Raw genomic sequence first — 23558 nt, 5'->3', positions numbered from 1 at the left:
AAAATGTCGTAATTCTTTTATTTTTTTTCTCTTCATGTGGTCCTAATACTCTGTCGTAAAGAAAGACTTAAAACAAAGCTTACTTTTATTATAGCATTAAGTTGGTTAAATGCTAGCATCAGGCTTCTCTTAAAACATTCGGTGTACTTGGGAGCAATTATAACTAAGCCAACTGTGTTTTTAGCATTCTGGTGATTGGGTGCCAAACTTTAGGCTACTGTGTAAAAGAAGGGAGAGTTAAAACCTAGCTAACTGTTATTTTAGCATAAAGTGGTTAAATGCTAACGTCAGGCTACTGTTGGACAGTAAATTGTAGATTACGAAAGATTTAAGACTTAGCCAACTGTTATTTTAGCCTGAGGCTGTTCCTTTAAATACCTCAGGCCTCTATTTGAGAGTGAAATTGTGCATTAGACCTAAAACTTTGCTAGTTTGCACGAGGTGGTTAAATGCTAACATGATGCTACTGTTTGACAGTGAAATAGTGTACATCAGGAAAGACATAAAACTAAGCTGACTGTAATTTTAGTCGGTCAAAAGCTTCCGTAGGCCTACTATCTGACAGTAAAAATCTGTATATTAGAAAAAATGTGACACTTAGGTTACTGTTATTTTAGCATATGGTTGAATGCTAACAACATGCTGCTGTTGACAATAACATTGTGTGCTGTCTAAAAGATTTAACACATCTAGCTGTGACCCTATGAGGTGTTTGAATGCTAGCATTAGCTTAGCCTACTGGTTAATAGTGAAGTGTTCAATAATAACTCAGGTAACAGCTATTTTAGCATGAGGTGTATTAACGTCTGGCAACCATTTGACAGTGAAGTGTACAGTGAAAGGCTAAAACTAAGCTAACTGTTAGACTATAAGGTTAGTGTTTTGACTTGTAAGTGAGGAACGGCTACAGACCTTAATTGAACCATTGTTTTGTTAGCATGAGATGGTTGAATGCTAAGATTACTGTTTGATTTTGATATTGGATACTTCAGGAAGTCCTTCTCCTCTTATCTGTTTCGTAGGAGGTAAAGGAAAAAAGTAAATTATGCTTTTGATAACATGAGATGGTTAAATGCTAACAGTAGTAGGCCTATGTGTTGATGGACAAATATTACTTAGTGTTTTGCAATAAACAAGCTTGGAAATACAGTTCTAGGTAATGTTAATGTAAGCTATTTTAAGGGCCTAATAGCCATTTGATGATAATCAACCATGGCTGCATTTTCATCATTTTTGGGTGTAATATGATTTACAATTGCGTTTCCATGGCCATTGCAGCTACCTGCCAGCACTTTTAGAAGAATCTAAGCTTTCCTATAGGTCAAGTCCATTGAACAATCTTGCTGATGTCTTTGTGTTTATTCACTGTGGCGTATTTGCACCTGTGTTTGAATGTCACGGGTGCTGGCAGAGATATAACCTTGTGTTATTGCCTGAGATGAATAGAAACCATAATGACACACTAGAGATGGTCTAGTGGGTTGTAGTGCTTGTGTTTGCATTTGTTATTTCATCCAGACCTCCATTATCTTGATAGATGACAGTCATTTCCACTATATGCTCACTGAAGCAGAACACAGGCAAATGCACCCTCATCCTCATAAATGTGTAACATGGTTATATGGTTCACAGATGCTCATCATAAACTGTCTGGATACCTGCACATACCAGCCACTCTCTGTTTGAATGCAAATGTGTATTTAAGGTAGTTGCTGAACTGTTATATCTTAAAGTTGTCCTACATAAAAGTCTATATGTTATTTTCTTAACCTGTAACCACCTCTAGCAGCCATGTCACAGTGTCTTCTCATAACTCTGTGCTGTATATTCCTACAGCAAAGTGAGACATTAAAACATTGGAAGCCAGTAAAGCAAGTAAAAAGAGATGTGTAATTACTCTTTGACCTTTTTTATGCTGCTGTGCCTGCAGGCCTTATGTTTTTTAGTTGCCCCTGTGTCTGTAGAGGAATTAATCTGCAAAACCTGTGGGAAATACCTTTAAATTCGGCACAAATGGCCTTTAAAAAACGTACTCTAAAAACAATAATGGACTAAACTTTAGTCAGAGGTCAAAATCAATCTAATTTTTAACCAGGCAGGGAAAAACTTTTCTTCTATGCAGAAAGAGAAGTCGAAGCTGCAGAAAAAGAGAGGAGGGAGATGCAGAAAGAAAGGAGATGGAGATGCTAAAGAGAGAAGAGGTAGGTGCAGAAAGAAGACGTGGAAAATGCAGACAGAGAGAAGAGGGAAATTGTAGAAGGGGAAAGAGATGCAGAAAGGAAGAGGGGGTTGTGCAGAAATGAAACTGGAGAAGATGAAGATAGAAAGGAGGGGGAGATGCAGAAGAGAGAAGATGGGGTTCAGAAAGAGAATGGGGAGAAACACAGAAAGGAAGTGGAGGGTTGCAGGAAGAGCAATGAGAGTAATGCAGAAGAGAGAAGAGGGAGATCCAGATAGAGCAAAAAAGAAAGGCCAGACAAACTAGAGAAAACATCCCCTTGACTACCTAAAGAAATTGAGTGGCCATAGCTGAAGAATCCGTTACTTAAAAATGGCATCTGTCAAACAGTGGTGTGCGGGGGGGGGGTTGAGGCCAGGGGGGAGCGGTTGCCCGCCCTCGTGGCCCAATTGTTGTGCTAAAGTGCCCTCTTGGGAGCCAAAACACGTGCTTAAGTGCCCTCCTGGTTTGCAAAACACACTAAACTGGCCTCATGGGTGTAAAAAACACACTAAGCTGCCCACTTGGCTGGTTAAAGCATGATAAACTGCCCACTTGGGTGGTAAAAAGGTGTGTTTAAATACCCCCCTCATTGGCAAAACACACTACACTGCCCTCTTGGGTGAAGAAAACACACTAAACTCCAGAAGACCATTAGGACCAAGAAATACTATGAAACATTACTGTTGCAATGACTTTTATGTTTGGCCCTTTTTTGATCTATATTGAGCCAGAACTATATCTCACAGAAGCAGTTTGGATTACCTGGTGCTAATATGTTGTTAAAATGCACTAGAATACAGGAAATGACATCTACTTCATTGAAAATGTTCTGGGGGAAGACCCCCAGACCCCCTAGGGATTTTTATTTATTTCTGTGTGTTCTTCACAGTCCAACATTGGCTCTACACAGTTCTTGTGGATGCTGATCCTAACCACAAACTAACTTGAGCAGTCTGTCTAGTTAGTCTGTAATAAGGCTATATAATGTGCCATTTGTATAACATAAAGATGTCTAAAGTGCCCTTGAAAATGTATGAAACTTAGTGCCCTCTTCAGTGGCGAGAATGCGCTGTATGTGCCCTCTTTTTTTTTCTTTTCACCTCTGCCCTTGAAAAAGTCTGTGCATGCCACTGCTGTCAGATAAATCTGTACCTTACAGAGGAGGATTAGGGCCACTAAAAAAAACAAAAAAAACAAACAAACAAAAAAAAAAAAACCCAAGAAAAACCTGACATTTTTAAAATCAGAATTCTGACTTTAATCTCAAAATTCTGACTTTTTTTCTCACAAAGTAAAAAAAGAAATGCGTCTCATGGTGCATTGTCATCTAATAACATTTTACAGACAAAAACTCACATTGCTTTCTCTGGAATGCGGTATCTTAAGATGGTTTCTTATTCAGGACTGGGCTCAAATATGAAGTCATCTGACTCATTTGATTAGTATGTAACATAATGCAACATAACCCTAACTTGTTTGCATATGCTTCTGCATGGATTCAAGGATAAAATGATAAGAATTTGGGGGTCAAAGGTCAGTGTCACTGATAGCCATCATGCCCTTAATAAACATCATTCAGGTCCTTATCTAAAAAAAAAAAAATAGCCCTCTTTGGCTCAAGAATGAAATGATTGTGTTTGAAGTCAAAGTTCTGTGTTGCCAGGATTTTATTTCTGCTCCATTCTCCTGAACAGAAAGGTTTTTTAAAATTGAAATGCGGTACAAAATTACCCTCTAACAGCTCCACAATTCATGGTAAAGTTAAATCATGTTTTCAGTGTCAAACGGTTTCATTTTTAAATTCTCCATTTTCGAAAGTTGTATGAAAGTTTTAGTTAACTTTGACATTCAGTGACTTTATACATAACAAAAAGGAACTTTACTGTCAATCAAGATCTCAAGGTGAACCTAATGTGACTCCTCTCCCTCTGTCTCTGCTTTCAGGTGTACCAGTATTCCTACACGGCCTTCTACATTATCTGCAGTCTGGAGACTCCGTAAGTAGGCAACAGGGTTGCATTGTTCCATTTATATTGTATTTCACTATCCTTTAATATCTCACCTGTCCTTCTGCACTGCGACACTGAAATGCGACTCATTCCCATCTGTTCTCACTGCGCCTCCTACGGATCACCTCTGACATCAGCTCTATTGTTAACTCTCAGCCTCCACATATGCTCTCTGTGAAGTGAAAGTGTGAATAAGTAATGCCTGGCGTCAAGTGGTGGACAAGTTTGTTAAAACATCTGCAAATCTTACAGTTCTGCACATAAACACTAAACTTCCAAAGCAGCAAATTTTAAGAGTTTAGTTAAATGCTTTCATGTTAGCAGGGTCAGACAGACTGGGTTTGTATGACGCATTTCAAAAAAACTTCATTGGTATAATACTGAGAATAATACTGATTTATCGTTGGAGCTGAGAGGGAGTTTGGTTGAAGTCTGTCTTTTGTGACTCATATTCTTCTCTAATTTATGTCTGCATGTCGCTGCTATTGGACTACTCTAATCCTCATGCATTGATAAAACTGAAAGAACCAGTGAACAAAGAATTACAGTTAGTCACTCATTTGTTACCTTGCAACTAAACACTCCCAAAAAATGGGACGTTATAAAGAACATAGTGATTTTAAAATCTTTTTAAACCTTTATTCAGTACAATTCAGCACAAAGACAATTCAATCAGATAAACTTTGTTGTTCTTTTGTAAATATACACACATTCTGAATTTCATATGTTCTGAATATGTTCCAAAAAAGTTAGGACAGGGGCATGATCCCCCTGTCCATCTGAAGTTCCTCAACCGAGTAGGATTTCAGTCATTGTATTTCGTGCATGAGCAATGTATTTTTCATGGATGATGGCTCTGGAATACATGCAGGCCAGTCTAGTACCTGCACCTTTTTCAGTGTGAAGCCATGCTGTTGTAACTCATGCAGAATTTGACTCGGCATTGCTTTGCTCAAATAAGCAGGCTAAAAAGACACCGTTTGTGTTGAGTGTTAATGGTGGCGTCACAGATGTGCAAGTTGCCCATGCCATCGACACTAATACACCCCCACAACCATTAGACCATGGCTCACTTTTCCACTTTAGGTCAGTCTATCTCACATGAGCTCAGCGCAGAGAAGTCGGCGGTGTTTGTAGATGGTTTGTAGATGCAGAGATGTACCGTGTTAAGTGGCTGGTTTTCTGAAGTGTTCCTGAGCCTATGTTGTCATATCATCATATAATGATGTTGGCTTTTGATGCAGTGCTTTTTAGGGATAGAAGGTCATGGGAATTTAACGTGAATCTAATTTAGAGTGTCCATACCAAGGTCCGTGCCAAGGTTTTTTTTTTTTGTTACGTTGTTTACAGTATATTTGGCCTGGTTGGTTTTGGTTTCATACTGTTATTACAGCAAACTGACTAACAGACTTATAGTCTGTATAGTCTCTATATTTTACATGTACTGGCTAGTTAGCTAGTGATGTCAGCATGTCAAATAATGCACATAGCTTGTATGTTGTAAATAGTCATTTCCACCATCATATTTTTGTTGATTTAATACTAACAACAGTGCAAACTCCAAGAGAAGTACATAAGGCTTAGCTGAGTTTGCCCTATGGGCTTCCTCATTTAGTGAAAACTTTAACATCATAGACAGGAAAGGAGTGCAAGCCAGGGTAACACTGACTCAGGAGAGCTAGTGAGTGGTGTGATTAGTGGAAGCACTGCCTTTTCACAGAGCATCGTTCACCTTCATTTACTGCTATCACAGTTTCTTTATCTTCAGGTAGCACTGTTCTCCCATCTTCTTGGAAAACAGTTGAAAAGCTCCATATTTTCACTTTTTTTTTTTTTTTTTTTTAGTTAGAACCATCGTCTCCTCTTCCTCCCGTGTTTTTCTGCAGATCATTTTGTGTTAGTGTTGGATTCCCTTTTTTCTGGATCTCATGCCGTAACTTCCTGTCATCGATACAAAGGTGTGAACCTTTCAAAATAATGATTTCACATTGGGCATGAGTCAGACCAATTAAACTACTTTCTTGTGGAGTGTTTCATGTGTACTGTGAATATTCTACAACTCTCCCAGCCTTTTCTTGCCCCAATCCCAACTTTGTGGACATGCTACGGATAAGCATAAGTTTATTTTTACAAGAAGATAAAAAGGTCTATCAGTTTAAAAATGAAATATCTTGACTTTGTGCTGGGTTTAGTTGAACAAGTGTTGAAAGGGATATACATCATCACTGTGTTCTGTTAAAACTTGCATTTTACACGATGTCCAAACTTTTTTTGAATTGGCATTTGAAGTTATTTGCATCCCTTTCTTTTAAATCCAATATGTTAACGGCAGCAGGAGGGAATTGTTTCAAATTTGGCAGAAACATCCACTTGGACTCAAGGAGGAAATAATCAAGGCTGGGTCGTCACCTTCAACCATCCGTTCAACGTTAAGGTCCTGGATCACCATCTTTCTGGTCCTTCTTCCTACATTATCTTTGTGGATATGGATCTTTTGAACCCTTAAAGATATAACAGCCCAAACATCCAGTTTCAATCAAAGATGAAGCAATAAGTTACCATGACTTAACTGTTGGTTTATGTACCTTAAGTCAGGAGCTTATGTAAACCAGGTCACAGAATGACCAGATTTATTTTTAAAAAGGAATTAAAAGGTGAAAAAGATGAAAAGAATCAACCCAATTGATAATGTTGTGTTAAAATAATATATTGTAAATTTTGAGAAAGATGTTTTAAAATGTAATCAATTATTTGTGGCACTTTTAATATCAACTGCCCTGATTATCAGCGGAAATATGTTCACGTTCAAATCTCGCGCGGCTCTACCAGCCAATGGTAAACACAAAAAGTGTAAAAATAAATAATACTTAAAAATACAGCACACATGCAGTATTTTTAAGCAGGAAGTAAGATACAGACACAGAGACGCTGAGAGGAAACATCACTGCAACAGAGTCTGCTCAAACGTTGATAAAAAACTTCAGAAACATCATTAGGACTCTACTCATGAATTGAACCCTGCCGAAAAACTGCCGAACAACAGAAAGGACTCCTGGAACGCAACTAAGGATTGTTAAAATATTACAATAACCGCAAATTGGTGAGTGTGGTTTCACACCTGTTGATCATCAATGGTTGATTAATGGCATGACATTTGTTCATAAAAGTGATTTGAAATAACGTATTTTTGTTGTGATAGCAAGTGTGTGCACGCATTTAAGTTCATGTTAAATTTACATTGGAAAAAAAAAAAGATATCTAAAACGTTTGTTCTGGCCTTGTCACCCAGGCCAGGTTGTTTTCCCCTCGGATTCCCCAATGGCAAGCTAACCCAGGATCTATCATCAACATTTCCCCTCACCCATAATCATCATCATCATCATCATCATCTCCCCTCACCCAACGCGGCCTTACCAGGCTGGTAGGACCAACCCAACATTTCCCTTTCCCTCATTACCATTTAAGTTGACTTTTTAAAAAACCTCAAGGACTTAAGGTATTTTTTTCCTGTTGTTGATGAACTGAAAATTAACAGTGTTTTGGAAAAAAAAAAATCCTAATTTATCCTGTTGGAAAAAGAGGTGGAAAAAAAGATTTATTGGCATTTTTTGTAATTGTGATTATTGAATTTGTGTGTTTGCTTTTATTAAATTTCTAATACAAGAATTTAGAGTTTGAATATTGGTATCAGTTTGTTTCTTCCTCTTTTCGAGTTTAGAGTGTTCTGAGTTAATTTAGCCTCATTTTTTCTTATGTTGCTTATGAGTTTATACTAAATTAAGTTTTAAAAGGTAAACTTGTGCTACACTTATCAAGTTTTAAAGCACCATATTTGCCTTCTGACATCTTCTCAAATATGCATCTAGTGCCAATTTGGTTACCTGGTAATTCTGTTAATTTTGTTGGAAACAAGATAGAGGAGGAGAAACTGCTAAAACTGTAAATTCAGTCAAAACCATGAGTCGGGGTTTCTGTTTTTAAGAGCCAGAGCTTGCAGCCTTTTCTGATAGACAGTGATCATCAAATAAGACATACTCTAAGCACTTTCACAAGTAAAATGGAAGAATAACTTCCACACCAGGTAACAGCATTTAAGTACTGTGAGATGCTCTTGTGCTCAAATCTATTTGTGTGCTGCCACCCAGTGGTCATAAGCCCAATAAACCGCTCTCATCTGATGACCTCATTCATCCTCTGCTCCAGACAAAGACATACAGGCAGTGGCACCTCTAATTCTGCAGCCTGCACTGAGCAGCACTTTCCCCAATAAGGAGAGGTGACACGGTTATGGAGAGCTGATATTTATGGTTACACTTAAACCTTCTGTTCTCTGATTTTATACACTTGTTCCCTTGCTGCAGCCGTGCCAGGAGCAGATAGTCTCTGTGTGTAATGTGTCTGCACTTTTATCTGATACCATTGTTTCCCCTTGTGTGTGCACCCCAGGGAGACGTGGAACCTGAACCCTCCAGAGGTGCGAAACGCTCAGCTGCAGTACGCAGGCTGGGGACCGCAGGGACAGCAACTGGTAAGAACTACGATTTCCATTGAGTTCCTGGTCTCATCACTGCCTGCTGACCTGTGTTGTTTCAGATTAACATTCACACTTGTCTTTAATGAGGAACACAAGTAAACAACACGCAGTACAAGGCGTGCAGTAATCCAAGAATAGACTGAATATTGCTGTGGAAAAATGTAACAAAGTGCAAATTAGGTGCAAAATGCTAGAATACAGTTTATTTTACTGCCTGTTTTGTACAGCTGGAGGGAAAAAGAATAATTATTAGAGGAGAATTATGCCCTGTGATAGAGCAGAATGAGTGATGAAGACCCTGAAAGGTAATTGTGTTTCTTCAGTTTAATCCTGCATTAATTGATTTTAATTATTTTTTGGATTTAGGAGTTTTGGAAGGTTTTTTTGTACAGCTGTAATGTTTGCTTTTTTTATTCAACCAGCTGAGAAAAATCAGTATAAGCATTCATACTTAAACTCTTAAGCTGTGGTTCGATCAGCATTAACTCCTGAGGCAGCTTATTGCTCTGAATGATATTGATACTATGGATATTAACCCTATAGAACGCAGGGTAGCGCTGGCTCTACGATAAGCATATCCATTTTTGATTGGTGGTAGATTTGAAACTGGATAAGATAGATGGATCCTTCTTTTTGCATCTAAAATCTGGGGAGCAACACTAACATTTCACACGTTCACCATGTTTCAGAGCACTTTTTCGTTGCAGTGATGGGTTTGTAAAAATAAACAAAAAAACGCACATAACAAAAATCTTTCTAATCTTTATATTTACAAATTTGAGGGATGCAGTCGTGCAATTTCTGTATTTTGAAATATATGCAAAAACAAAAATGATTTTCATTTTTTTCTAGGTTTATTGCACTCTTAGGCAATTTGTTGTAGTAGTTAATACATAAGTCAATGCATTTTATTAAAACTTGGGATATAAGGGTTATATTGATGTAAAGCAAATAAACATTCTCCCAAAAATGGCACTACAGTATGTAAAAATGTAAGAATATGTCCTGGCGGACTTGCACAATGGTAGGTTTCAAAGGGTTAACAATCACCAGCTTTGCTAGCTTTGTTAGCTTGCACTGGACAGATGAAGTTTAGTTCAGCTTGGTTGCTTAAACTGAGATATGGATACGACTTTAACAGAGCAGTTGGGGAAACATAAATGGCTTGAGTTCTCAAAAATCTGCAAGACAGTCTGACCACAGACCACAGATCTTAGATGCACCCGTTGTAGGCCACCATGGTGAGGCGCTGCATCAAACTGAGTGGACATGCATGCTAAAACTTAAAAAATAAAATGGTTAAGGTGAGGTTTAAGGTACCAAAAGTTAAAAGTCAAAAACCTGACCTGCAAAACCTGATTACAAAACATTTAATAAAGCTGGTTTAACAGTCTGCTTACAGGAAAAAAGGCTCACCCTCCGTGAAAACACTCAACATAAACTAACAATGCTAAAGATATCGAAGCTCAGTTAGCTTCGTAGATAGCATAGCTTTCTAGCTAAATTGTAAGCTAACAAAGCTATGTTAGCTACACAAGTTTCGTAAGCTACATAGGTAACATAGCTACATAACTAACAAAGCTACGTTGATGATGCTACATTTACTAAAGCTAGTCCATTTTAGAAGTAGTGATGTGAACAGTGGCTTGCTGTAGCTATGCTAGCGTCAGCCAAAGCTAACATAGCTTACGTATCAGAGTTAACTACGTAAAATTTCAACAATCAGTGACCTCTCTTGCTGGAGAGAGTGTGGAGAAAATCACAGAAACTACTGCCACATTTTCTGGTACTGCCCTGTCCTGACAACATACTAGACACTTATTTGTAATGAAATTAGGAATATTTTAAAAATTGACTCGATAATTAACCATGAGTTTATTCTCTTAGGCAGATTACCTGATGGAACAATGAATTCTGATGATAAATACCTCGTTAAAATAATGAGAGTATCTGCACTTAAACTTATAACTAAAAACTGGCTTCAGAAAGTTAGTCCAGGGGTAGCTAAATGGAGAGAACTGACGGAACAAATTAAAGAAATTGAGAACTTAACATATGAAATTAGAGGAAATTCATTAAAGGGTAATATATATATATATATGTGTAACTATATGGAAAATAGAGAAGCAAACAAAGTAAACTAACAATAATAATAATAATAACACTCACAATAATCTGATTACTACTTTTACTAATAGCATTATGTCTAAAATGAATAAAAACATAGTAACGTCAATCATTCTTACAGCAAATACCAACAGAGTAATATGTAATACTGGTAAAACACAACCAATAAAAGGGAGTACTTTGCCCCTAATTTTTTGTTTGTTTGTATTGTTCTACTTTTTGTTTTACTATGTATGTATTTTTTTATTGTCAGTGTATTTTTATTTAATTTTCAGTGTATTCATGTCAATGTATTTTCATCTGTTAGCTTGGTCCTTTTGCTTTTTGGTCTGCTGTATATATAAGCTGTGTTCACAGTGGTGACTCACATTTAGAAAAAATAAAGTTAAAAAAAAAAAAAAAGAATTAACTACGTAGCGAGCAAAGCAATGTTAGCTTTAGCTAATGCTAACACTAAAACTAACGAAGCTAAAGTGAGCCACTGTTTGTGTAACTACTTCTAAAATGGGTCTATACATACTTTAATTTGGGATTAGACATCTGACATTTTTTCTGCTTTATTTGTGAAACGTTGCTTGGTCTGTTATGTTTACAGTGTAGTTATTTCATGACTGTAACTACCAGAGTGATGGAAAATGATATCTCTGACGTTCTGACAGAGTTGGCGTCCCACTGTAGTGGCCTCCAGTGGGTGGTGTCTGAAATCTGTGGTCTGCAGCGAGAACCCTGTGAAAATCCGAGCATAGCACTCAAAAGAAACAAAAATATGTAATCGTACCAGGAGGATTCACAGTTTCGGGTAATACTCTATAGGTTGCTTTGTATGTGCAAAGCCACTTAATGTACATCAAACCTTTATTTAACCAAGACAAAACTTCTTGAGATTAAAACATGCCACAAAGAGACAAGATACATGACTAATGTGTGTAAAGCGAAAGTCAGACTGCGTATTTTTAGCATGACTATAGCCTGATCCAACAGTTGTAGGGTTTTGGGACCATTTGGTGCCAAAAATCTGTCATTCTATCTTGTGCAGTGTGTCATAGTAAACGGCAATTAAGAACACATCTGAGATACCTCACAACAGTCTAGGTTGGGGAATTTTTGTCCATGATTTGTTCTGTGATTAGTGACGTCAACCAATAAGAGCATAGACTGCTCTGCATTGCAGTCACAAATGTAAACAAACCAAAAAGCAGTGTGAAAGAAGAGTGATGAAGTTTTCAGGGCTTACAAGTTTAATCTGGACATAATCATGCTGAAAATATGTAATCTAACTTTAGTTGGTAGTTAGCTGGGTCTCCTTTCCTAGCCTTTTTTTTTTTTTGGTTCTCTTTAACGCCAGATTGGCGATCTTTATGTCTCATTAAAATATGTGTTTTCTCAGTTTAGTTTCCAGTCATCTAGCAGCAGTGGTGTAGTTTGATTAAAAGACTTGCTTCCACAGACTCCCTGAATGCCAGCTCAGATTACAGAAATTCAGTCAGATTTTGGCCCGCCTGCTCATTGTCAATCGGTAACAACTGTCTAAAAAGCTCACAGTAGTTTAGTTTACCTTTATATCAGGGCTGTTAGGAAAAGGAGCAATTTTGTTTTGGCTCGCCATAACCATTTTTTGTTTTTCCCCTCTTTATCTTTATCTCTGGGATAACCTTATGCCCAATTGTGTACCACTACCCCCCTCATTCAGACAATTATGCATTAAAATTCTGGGAAATCACCATTAAAATATCAAATATTTTGTTTAAATCAACCACAATAAAGATAAAATATATGAAGCAGAAAATCTATAGCCAGAAAAGTTCCCTTCCAACTCATTTAACAACACTTTAAATCATCCAGTGAGACCAGCTCTTAAGTTTCAGGTCTTTTTGTGATTCATTCCAGTAAAAGTAAGTAACAAACTTTAATCCCTTTCTCCCCAGTTCAGTTCTGACCTTTGGAGCAGACAGAAAAGATCTCATAAGACCAGAGATTTATAGTCCCTGAGCAGGGTAGGTCAGAATTCATGGAGGGAGCAGCAAGCCTAAACTAGACTTGTTAATGAGAAAGTCTGGGTGTTTAAGTCTACTGTACATGTGATTAAAGACCATCCAGCATCTGCATACAAGTAACAATGATGACAGAGGGCTTTACAGATATAAAGTATCAGCAACCAGTCCTTCTTGAAGCAGGATTAACTCGTGTAGATGTAGGGCTGGGAATCTCTCCTTCTCAAGGCAATTCGATTTGAATCTCAATTCAATTCACTGACGATTCATTAAAATACAGAACGATTTGGTCGATTCCGATTCAATTCTGTTTAGTTTGATTCGATCCGGTACAAACTGATTATGGAATCAAAATAACTTTTTGCTTTAACAAAAAATAGAAAAAAGGGGAAAACAAGATAATTTCATAATAATCTGAGTTTATTTTCATCTTATTTATAAAAGAGACTTTATCCCAGGCCTCCTGTGCTAACATTCTGAAATTATGTTCAAGAAAAGTTTCATCACACCCAGGTGCCTAGGTGTCTTACTTTGACATTAAATTGGGAGATGAATATTAAAATGAGTTTCTACTGGTACATGCTGGTCCTTCTGTACTTGTAAGTTCCTTGGTATTATTAATCCTGATCAAATTTTTTCAAGAAACAAAAATTAAAACTAATTTAAAATCATAAGATTTGGATTGACAGAGCTCTGTGTGTCTGCTAGTACAGGAGAATAAGGGGTTAAAATGACATTGAAAACAGTAAAACACATTAAATTTTCTCTTTTCTCCATTCCTCTTAATGTGTATTCAGTCTACATGTTGCCAAAACATTATCTCCTCTCTCTGTATTTGTTCTTGATTTTTTTTGTTCTTCAATTAATTCACTGGAGATCGATTGACCTCTAGCTCGGTGAAGTCCTCTCTGTTTATTATCAATCAGTGGGCTCACACGCATTGATTATGTCACCAAATCAATCTCTCTTGTTAACACATTTCAGTCGTAAAATGGGCGTTTGGTGTTAGCGTCTTTGCTAAACTTAAGCTCCGCCTTCTCAACAGTGAGATTGATGAGCTGCCGTAGTTCCTTATCACTTATCCTCAAAGCAGACAGGTGGGCCGACATTGCAAAAGTCATCCTTCATATAAAGTCCACATGACTTTATTTCAGAGGTGCAGAACTGTAACTGAAAGACGTTTTGGCGATGACCGGTGCAACACATCCAGGTACCTAGCGAGCATCTATGGGGAACGGAAATCTTCTTAAAGGTAGAAGGTCACTGTGGGTCGCGGAGATTAAAGACACTGAGCCAAAGCATGGCAGAACAAGCAATGAAAACAAGCAGCAGAGCCTCAGTGAACCGATCTCTAACATTAAAACTGGTCCAAAGACTGATTTATGCCTCTTTATCACTGATCCAGGGCTCTGCAGACCAATGCACTCTGACTTTTGACATTAAGATTGGTTAACCAATCCATATCAGATTATCTTTACACCACTAATAGACAGGCATGCCATTGATGAATCGACACATTTTTCAGTGGTTTATTTGTCTTACAGTAGGATATGTGTTGCATTGCTTGTGATACCCCTAGTTTAAATTGATTTATCAGCTATTGAATGTGAGGTCAATAGAGAGGGATTTATGAACTAAAAAACAAGGTTAGTGGTAGAAAAATACAGACAGGGAATTATTGTTCTGTTCTGAATTAAAACTATTCATAAGAGCAGCTTCAAGGTTACTTTGTACCCTTGTTCATATTCATATGCAGATGCAAATGTCAGTCTTTCAACAGATGTCAGATGCTGTGAAGGTTGCAGCCTGTGAAGGTGGGTCGAACCTCGGATAGAACAAAACTAACGATGCATTCAAGCACACTCTGTTCAATTACAAAGCCATATATTACAGGAAATTAACCTGTAACAGATCAGTGAACATCAGGTTGAAAATGGACGAGATACATTATACATGAGGTTATAGTCAGAGTCATGACATTTCTTTAAAGCCCAGTTCAGACCAAAGATTCACAATAGAACAAAATGTTGCAGGTCTAAGTTTCAGCTATGTGAAGTGAGCCACTGCAACTCAAATCAGGCCAGCTCATAGTCAGAAAGTGTTCCCTGTAATTTATTTTGTCTACTTGCTAACTGCTGGTTTGAGAACCTGAAGCATGTCATGTGTTTTACAGCCAATCAATGCCTCGGGGCCAAGAGAATTCCCAAACATCCTAAATGCTTGTTTTCACAAAATCATGAGTGTGCTCACGCTGCAGAGCAAGAAGTGACATTGGACTGCTGTTATCGATGGTAGACTCCAGGACAAAGGACATAATGGTTCAGCTGTCATCAAGAAGTACAACATTATCATCAGCCATTCCCTCAGTGAAATACTGTTTTTCTGCTTATTAGAGGCAAGACCAGTTCCTCTTAATGGCAAAATTGCTTAAGGAGTAAGTGGGGGGCATTGACAAAAGATCTGATTTCTTTGGCCTCAAGTTCATGGCAACAAAACAGCACAGGTCCGGGTATACTGTTGAAGGTTTCAAAGTCTGGATGCTCTCAGAGTTTTTTAATATTTGGCTGCTCTGAGAAGGATTGTCAATTTTATGAGGATTGCTACCAAAGTGAGTAATTCACCGCCACTGTCCTCATTCATATTGTGATATGCGGCTGCATGCAGGCATGGAAAGTGGAAGTGGAAACAATATATTGTCTCTGCCACTTTCAGCAGTGTGAAGTGACAGGCTTTCAGAATGCTACAGAGCAGCCCCTTGCAAGTTTCAGCTCATCTTGCCACAAGTCGATCCTCTTCTGCTTATCTGAGGCCGGGTCGCAGTGCTAGGAGGCTGAGCAAGTCAACCCAGATATCCCTCTCCCCACACTTTCCATCTCCTGGGGGATTCCAAGGTGTTCCCAGACAAGACAAGATGTAAAATCACTCCAGCGCATGCTGGGTCCCCAAGGTCTCCTCCCATCTGGATGTGCCCAGAAGACCTCCAAAGGAAGACATCTTGATTAGATGCATGGACAACCTCAGCTGGCTCCTTTTGATGTGAAAGAGCAGAGTCTGAACCCCTCAACCTATTGTTAAGGCTGAGCCCGCCACCTTCTGGAGCAAACTCAATTTTAGCTGCTTTTATCCATGATCTTTTCTTTGGTCATTACCCAGAGTTCATTACCATAGGAGAGGGTTGGGAGGTAGATCAACCAGTAAATCGAAAAATTTACCTTCCAGATCAGCTCTGTCTGCTTCGCAGAGGACTGGCACAACACCTGCTTCACTCCTGATGTTGCACTAATCTGCCTGTCAATCTAATGCTCTGTTTTACCCTCACTCATGGCCAAGACCCCAGGATACTTGGAGTCCTTCACCTGAGGCAGAGACTCATCCCCTCACCCAGAGGGAGCAATCCACCATTTTCCAGCTTGAATCTTTGGTTTGAAATCGTGTCAATGGGCAAACAAGAAAGCTTTCTTTGTTTCCACACACCTTCTACTTATCTCCATGAAGGTTGAAGCCCCACCCTTTGCCTTTACCACTTTACCCTCTTGGTTTTAAATGATCATATCTAGAGGTAGGATGTTTTGATTATTGTTGGAATGGAGGGTGAAATGCTAGCGCTACATGGCCCTTTAAACACTAATTTTCTAGTGGTGCATACCTAATTGAGTAGTGTGGGAAATCTCCCCAAGATTTGAACAATTTGACAACAGTCCGTCATCATTTTAATGTTGTTCCAATGTAATATGATCTTTTTTTTTTTCAAACAAGCATTTAAAAAATTACATGTAGTTCTCTCCAGGTACTCCGGTTTCCTCCCACACACCACAAACATGCTCATTATGTCAGCTTGGGACTCTAAATTGCCCGTAGGTGTGAGTGTACTTGGTCTTTGTAGGTCAACCTTGTGATTTACTGGAGACCAGTCCAGGGCGTATCCCGCCTCTAGCCTCCCGCGACTCCAAATGGGATAAGTGGCGTAGAAATTGGATGGATGGATGGAAACTTGTAGCAGAAATGTCTGGTGTTTGTGTCTTGTCTGTTTAGCTCAGTGATACTCAACGCGTGGCTCTAGAGGCACATGTGGCTCTTTTGTGATTATTTGTGGCTATTTTACATTTTTATTGGAAATATTTTTCCCCCAGAAAACCTTTAAAAAAAAACCCGGAAATTATCCATAGCAAGTAACATTAATCAGTTTGTTTCCCACTCTTGTACAGTTGTCAACCTTTATTTTTTTGTTTTTATATTTCCATTGCCCCTGTTTGCAAATTTCTTGCCATTTCTGCCACTTTAATCTATTTTTACAGCTTGTTAAGCCCAAGTTTGCCACTTTTGCCCCTTTTCGCCAGTTTTTTTTCCATTTTCCATTTTCCCCATTTTAGCCTCTTTTTACTCATTTTTGCCAAATTCTTACCATTTTTGACAAATTCTTCCACCTGTAACTCACTTTTTGTTATCAATTTTTTGCAGTTTTTCACCAGTTTTTGCCTTGTTATTTTGCTTTTTGCTTTTTCAGTTTTTTCCCCTTTTTGGCATATTTTGCCTCTTCTTGCACATTTAAGCTGCTTTTTGCCATTGAATTCCACTTTTTTCCACCATTTTTGCCACTTTTGCCCATTTTAGTTACTATTTTTTTTCCACGTTACTGTTTCTCCCCATTTTTGCCACCTGTAACTTATTTTTTAATCGATTTTTGCCACCTTTTCTCCTCATTTTTGCTGACTTTCACACATTTTGTGTCTCTTTGTTGTGCTTTTTGACCATTTCGCCACTTTAACTTATTACCGCTGCCAAGGAGGTTATGTGATCGGGTGGGTTTGTTAGTTTGTTAGTTTGCTAGTTAGTTAGTTTGTTAGTTTGTTTGTTAGCAACATAACTCAAAAAGTTGTGGACAGACTTTGATGAAATTTTCAGGAAATGTCAGAAATGGCATAAGGAAGAACTGATTTGATTTTGGGAGTGATCCGGATCACCGTCTGGATCCAGGAATTTTTTAAAGGATTCTGTACTATTGGGAGATAGGGCTAATGGCCGAGGTCTGCACTGTTACCACTTCACACCAGGAGATGGCGGACATGAGTCATCCCAGTAGCAGTTTTGGGTGTGTTTCCATTCAAAGTTTTGGAGTTTATAGAGTTTGAAAGAGCATGCCTGGCTGAGGAGACGAGTTGGAACGTAACAGAGAGAAAGACAGTGAATTGTAGCGAGAATACTCACAATGCTGGGAGGAATAGAGGACTATTCACCCTCTGCCATAGTCATCCGGTGAGACCATGGGTGCATCTGTTGTCACCCATAGCGAAGCCAGTGCCTTGCCTCACCGTGTTTCCGAGTAATCAGCGAATGCTGTGGTGGGGGGCACATGGGGATGGATCCAGGAATTTTTAATAGGATTCTTCACTATTGGGAGATAGGGCTAATGGTCTGCACTCTCCGAGTGCTTTTCTAGTTTTTATTGCCACTTTAACCCATTTTCGCCACTTTTCACCACTTAGATTGTGGCTCTTGCAAAGGTATTTTTTAATAATTTGGCTCTTTGGTTGAGCAGGGTTGAGTAACACTGGGTTAGCTTGAGCTTGAAGGCGTGTCTCATTTTGCAGGGGAAGATTTCATCACTACCCCATAACTGTCTTCAAGGGGAGAGGGTACACTAGAAACCGAGTGGTAAGGGTAAAACTTAAAGGACGTAAGCCAAATATACCCAGATATTGTGGCATTAACAAACAGTGAGGTATCTGCCTACCCTCTTTTTTTATACCCTCTTATTTACTTCGGTAAATATGATGGACTTACTGGTGATCAACGACCCCCCTAAAAACTAATGCCAAATACTTAAGAAACATTTTCTAGACTTTAAAAGCAAACTTACTCACTTAAATGCCCCATTACATTGACAAATGGACCGGCACAAAATGCATAGTTTCAGTGGAAGTCAGTGACACTTGTTTAAAATATTAAGAAGAAAACTGTCTGCTAAGATAAATTTCTGTGGACCAACAGTAGGAAACCGTAGGGGCTTATTAATCTCTGTTTTTCAGAGGCATCATTTGTCTCAAAACAATGATCTAAGTTTGGGTCCTTGTAAACAGTCCCTCCAACTCTTTTGTCCCCAAGGATGCGAATCATCTCAATGATTCATAGGCTCGCAGTAAACAAATCTCAAATTAAACACTGTTGTTTGAATCACAAGAAGCAATGGTCCTTTGCAAGTCTTCCAAGATGAGTCATTTTCCGCCTCTATCATTGCATAGTCAAACTTGTAATAACATTAATGAGCCTCAGTTGGCTGGTTTGCAGGGCAGACACACTGTAAGTGATAACATCCAGCAGCACAATGCTATTAATTACCTGCTATCTCGTCGGTGGATTAATTAACACTGTCGCCGGATTGATGTAGCCTCAAGTTTCCCACCATTAGTCATGAAGTGGTTTTACTTCCATCAGGCAAATTATGTTAGTGTTAAACGGAGCAGCAGCTGGCTTCCCTGAAGGTTCAGACGTCCTCTGCTGAAGAGGTGGAGGTTGAAGGTGAGACGTCCATCAGCTAAAACAAGCGAGTACAGACTGTAAGCCAATGCATTCATCATCATATTTAAGCATATATTACACGTAAATCGGCCCACCTGTTCACAAATCCCGCCTGCACTTGATTAAATCAACGTTTCCTTTCCCATAGAGAATGAGGACATGCATTACACTTCCAAACACAGCTGTCAAGCCACATGTTGCTATTGCTTAGGCTAAAAAGTCATCACAGTTGGCTAAAAAGTGGCATCTTATTTGTATGTTTCAGCACAAAGATGTTTCTTACACTTTTGTGAAAAGTAAACCCCCTGTTGGATAAGTTTCCTTTCTCTGCTCCCAGTAGGCAGCTTATCCTCAGCATGGGGCTTACACACATTGACAATCAAAGTTTGGATTCATATCCCCAAGAGCCTGTCATTTGTGTTGCATTACAATAAGAGAGAGAGTTTATTTGGAGAGACCGGGGAGAGACAATCTGTCATGATAGTCCTATTCTGGTAAGAAAGTACCCAACACACGTTTTATTTCAAGGCCCAAAACCATAATAACACATGATGGCATTTTACTTTTTCATCCCCAGGCATACTCAGATCTTTTCAGCCCTATATTACCAGCTTGTAGTCTCTCTGCTAAGCAAGACTGTAGGCCTGCAGCACTGCTAATAGCTTTGTGAAGCTGTGAGGCTGACCCGTGATTCAAACTAAATCCTAATAAGCTCACAATGGCAGCGACTACGTGCTTCTTTTTTGCACTGGCTAATTAAAACTGAGAACTTACAACAGCTGAGCTCATTAATTGCAACCAAAGCTAGCTGCTAGATACATTAAAATACTTATATTTCAAATCTTAATGTGCCAGCATGAAAGGTGGTAGCTAAGTAGTGCTAATCTGTAACTACAGGTAAAGCTAAATCACACTAAGCTTTTATAAATATAGCTTACAGTGATATTAAAGCAAATAAAAGATATGCTGCCCACATAGCTATTCTGAGTTTTATACTTAAAGAACATTAAACTACACAAAGAGGTATTCACGACTACTCTTTTTCTGCATTTTATTTGGTTCAAGGCCGCCCATAATGCAGAGGAGGAGATTTTTCTAGGGCCCCATGGAAGTCAGAAAAATCACGATCTATTGTAAATTTAAGCTGCAATAACCATATTTTATTACTTTTTTACCAAAAAAATGAACAGTCTTATGAAAGCAACATTTTGTTCTCTACTGACGACATAGTATAGCCTTCTTCAAAATGCATCCCTTCTCTTAAAATAGAATAAAATGGGTTAAAATGGCAAAAATTGGATTTTTAAAGTAGCAGTAATGGATTAAAGGTGGCAATTTTTTTTTACGGGCAAAAGTAGGTTAAAAGATGCAAAACAATAGGCAGAAAATGGTAAAAAAGTGGCAGTGATCGGAAGAAAAAATGGTGAAAGGGGGTTACAAGTGGCAAAGAAATGTGCATAGCAAACATTGAAATTGGGTAAAACTTTGCAAAAAGGGGATTAAAAATTGGTGAAAGGGGGTTAACATTGTCAAAAATGGGTAAACAATGGCGCAATAGGTGAAAAGTTGCAAAAGAAGTGGTGAATTGGGATTTTAACTCACCAAAAATGATTTGAAGGTGGAAAACATGGTAGGAAATGTTGATGAATTGTGGTTAAAATGGCAAAAATTGGAGGAAAAAGCAGCTCAAATAAATTAAGTCATCATCAGAACCTATTGACAGTTTGACACACTTGTCAGCTCCAAACTGAAGTACCTTTTAGCCAGGATGCTAGCACCAATGCTACTGATATCGTCAATAGTCACAACTGGGGAGGGAACATTCTCTGGGATATTCAGGGGTCCTGCCAGATCTGTGGGCTGGTCTGGTTTGGTTGACTGTCTTGCATTAACATTTTAACCCAGACAGTGGTGTGTGCTGCTGTGGGTCGCATTAAAGAGCTGTTTCATAGTACAGGCTTGTTCATGAATGGCTCGTCATCACTTGGATGCTTACCCCACAAGGTTTATTAGGGCGATATTATATCACCGCTTCAATTAAAAGCATGTCTGTGACAAAATGCAGATTTTTTTATTTGTAAAAGTGGCTCAGCTAGGCTCCTAGCTCAGTACAAGACTCCTCAAGACAACACTAGACGTTAGGAGGTCTACAGGACTGAGGAAATCCCACTATTGATCACCCCCACTCCAGGTAAATCAGTTACACTGTGGTAAAAAACATTTTTTAGCAAGTGTGTGGATTTATTCAGTGTGTGTAACAATTTTCTGATGATAAATGCTGTGTAGCAATCCATTTAGAGCTGTTAAGTACTAACTTTCCTCTGTTCCCATTCATTCCTAATGGTCATCCCCCACTTCCTGACCCGTACAGGACATTCAGGAGCCTTTTGGGTTCATTTACTGTACCTTTATCTTAAAAGCTATCATTCTCTTACTTAATCAGCTCCACAACTCCCTGTGTAATGAAGTGTAGCTTAACAGAATCATCTTTCCAAATGTCTTGGTGCAGTTTGAATCTCATGGCCTCATTTTCACAAACCCAAACAGACAAAATAGTGGAGTAAAGTTTGTTCAGTCTCCTCCAAATTCTCCCACTGAGGATAAATGTGGATGCCAGCCGTCCCTGGCAGAGTCCTACCTTTCTTCAGAGAACGGGGCCAGGTCTTCTCTCTGTGCTGTGGCCTAGATTAGCTTCTATACAGGGACTCTGCTCCATAGTGACACCAAACCACTTGGGCCCCCAGCTTGCATCTCAGCTCGAGAAAGTAACTGTGACAGATTTGTGTTACCTTAAAGCGAGATGCAGGAACCTTTACTGTGTTTGCTTAATACCACATTGCTGAGAAAAATTGCAGAGTAAAAGATTGAAAATATGTGATAATACTTTAAGTTCCTGTGGAAATGCTTTCTTTGTAGTGTTGACCTTTTTAATACAGCAGAAGCACACTACCAGTATTGGATTTCCTCCTGTACATCGCCCTTCATTTAGCCTTCTCCGAGTGAATATTTTTCAGGGAATCATTCAAAAACTGATACCATGATACAAGCTCGAGGCCAAGATATTCCATAATCCTTGAGATACTGAGCGAACTCTTTCCTGTAATAGCCCGCGATTGATTTCAGCATGGCATTAAGGCTCTAACATTTTAAAATTCCAGCCCCGAGAGCAGGCCCGCCCTACCACGCTCACCCTGGGTGCTGATGATCTATTATTCTCTATAATGAAAGACTTGACCTTCAGTTATCTGGAAGGCCCTGCAGGCCTCTCGGAGGAAGTTGCAACATCGAAATTCAGTCCCCAGGTTTTACATTCTTATCAGAAATGGAAGACTTTTTCCTTTTTTTTTTTCAGAAACTTTGTTCCCCCTCAGTGAAAAGGTGCTAATACAAGTATATGCAGCCATACCTTTAATGTGTCGGATTAAAAAGCATCATGCTTTGTGTGTTTGACCCTGGTGTTGATCTTTGCAGTGATAGCATGACTTTTACCTGACATAGGTACCCCTCTCATGTTTGTTTGTATCCCAGACTGTCTGCAGGTTTTCTCTTGTGCCTGTTGACACCAGAGATAATGTTGCATGTTACTCACTTTGAAGAAAATCCTTTTAGAAAATGCTGTCAGTCAGACCCAGATACAGATCAGGGGCCATAGAGGTGGGAGATTTCATGTTTCATGTGCAAAAGCAGGTAAAGCAAACCCGCTTGTTCAAATTCAAGTGTCTTTTTGCTCTTTCTTTCTTTCTTTACAGATCTTCATTTTTGAGAACAACATCTACTATCGCTCTACGGTTGAGAGCCGCTCCATCCGTCTGGTTTCTACTGGCAAAGAGGGCGTCATCTTCAACGGGCTCAGTGATTGGTTGTATGAAGGTAAGGCTATTAAAAGGAAGTTGCATCCTGTTGGGAATTCCTTTTTTGTGAGAAAACTTTAAAAAACAAAAAGATTTCTATATCTTTCTTCTTACCACTTCCTGTCTGCTGATTAAACTGGTTATCAGCCCAAGAGATGGCGTCCAAACAATCAAGCTCAGTGATAAACAATCATATACAAAAACTTGAGGGGTAGGGCTTTGGTGTTTCCCTAAATTCTGACGTGTCACCATGTAGCAGGAAGTAACTCAAGCTTTTCTTGTTTGACTGTGATAACAGATAACTTCATT

The 23558-nt window shown here is 38.8% G+C and overlaps 1 protein-coding gene across 2 annotated transcripts in view; it reads left to right on the top strand.

Moving 5' to 3' along the window:
* The window catches only part of LOC121527699 (dipeptidyl aminopeptidase-like protein 6), a 200429-nt gene that overhangs the window by 138982 nt on the left and 37889 nt on the right, over positions 1 to 23558 (top strand). For both annotated transcript variants that reach the window (XM_041814726.1, XM_041814725.1), the window contains 3 exons: positions 4166 to 4218; positions 8677 to 8758; positions 23148 to 23268. In XM_041814726.1, the coding sequence (XP_041670660.1) occupies positions 4166 to 4218; positions 8677 to 8758; positions 23148 to 23268 (256 nt within the window). The remainder of the gene's footprint in view (positions 1 to 4165; positions 4219 to 8676; positions 8759 to 23147; positions 23269 to 23558) is intronic.

The sequence above is a fragment of the Cheilinus undulatus genome, linkage group 19, assembly GCF_018320785.1.
Source record: "Cheilinus undulatus linkage group 19, ASM1832078v1, whole genome shotgun sequence".
In the NCBI taxonomy this organism is placed as follows: domain Eukaryota; kingdom Metazoa; phylum Chordata; class Actinopteri; order Labriformes; family Labridae; genus Cheilinus; species Cheilinus undulatus.
This window is presented reverse-complemented; position numbering and strand designations above follow the sequence as displayed.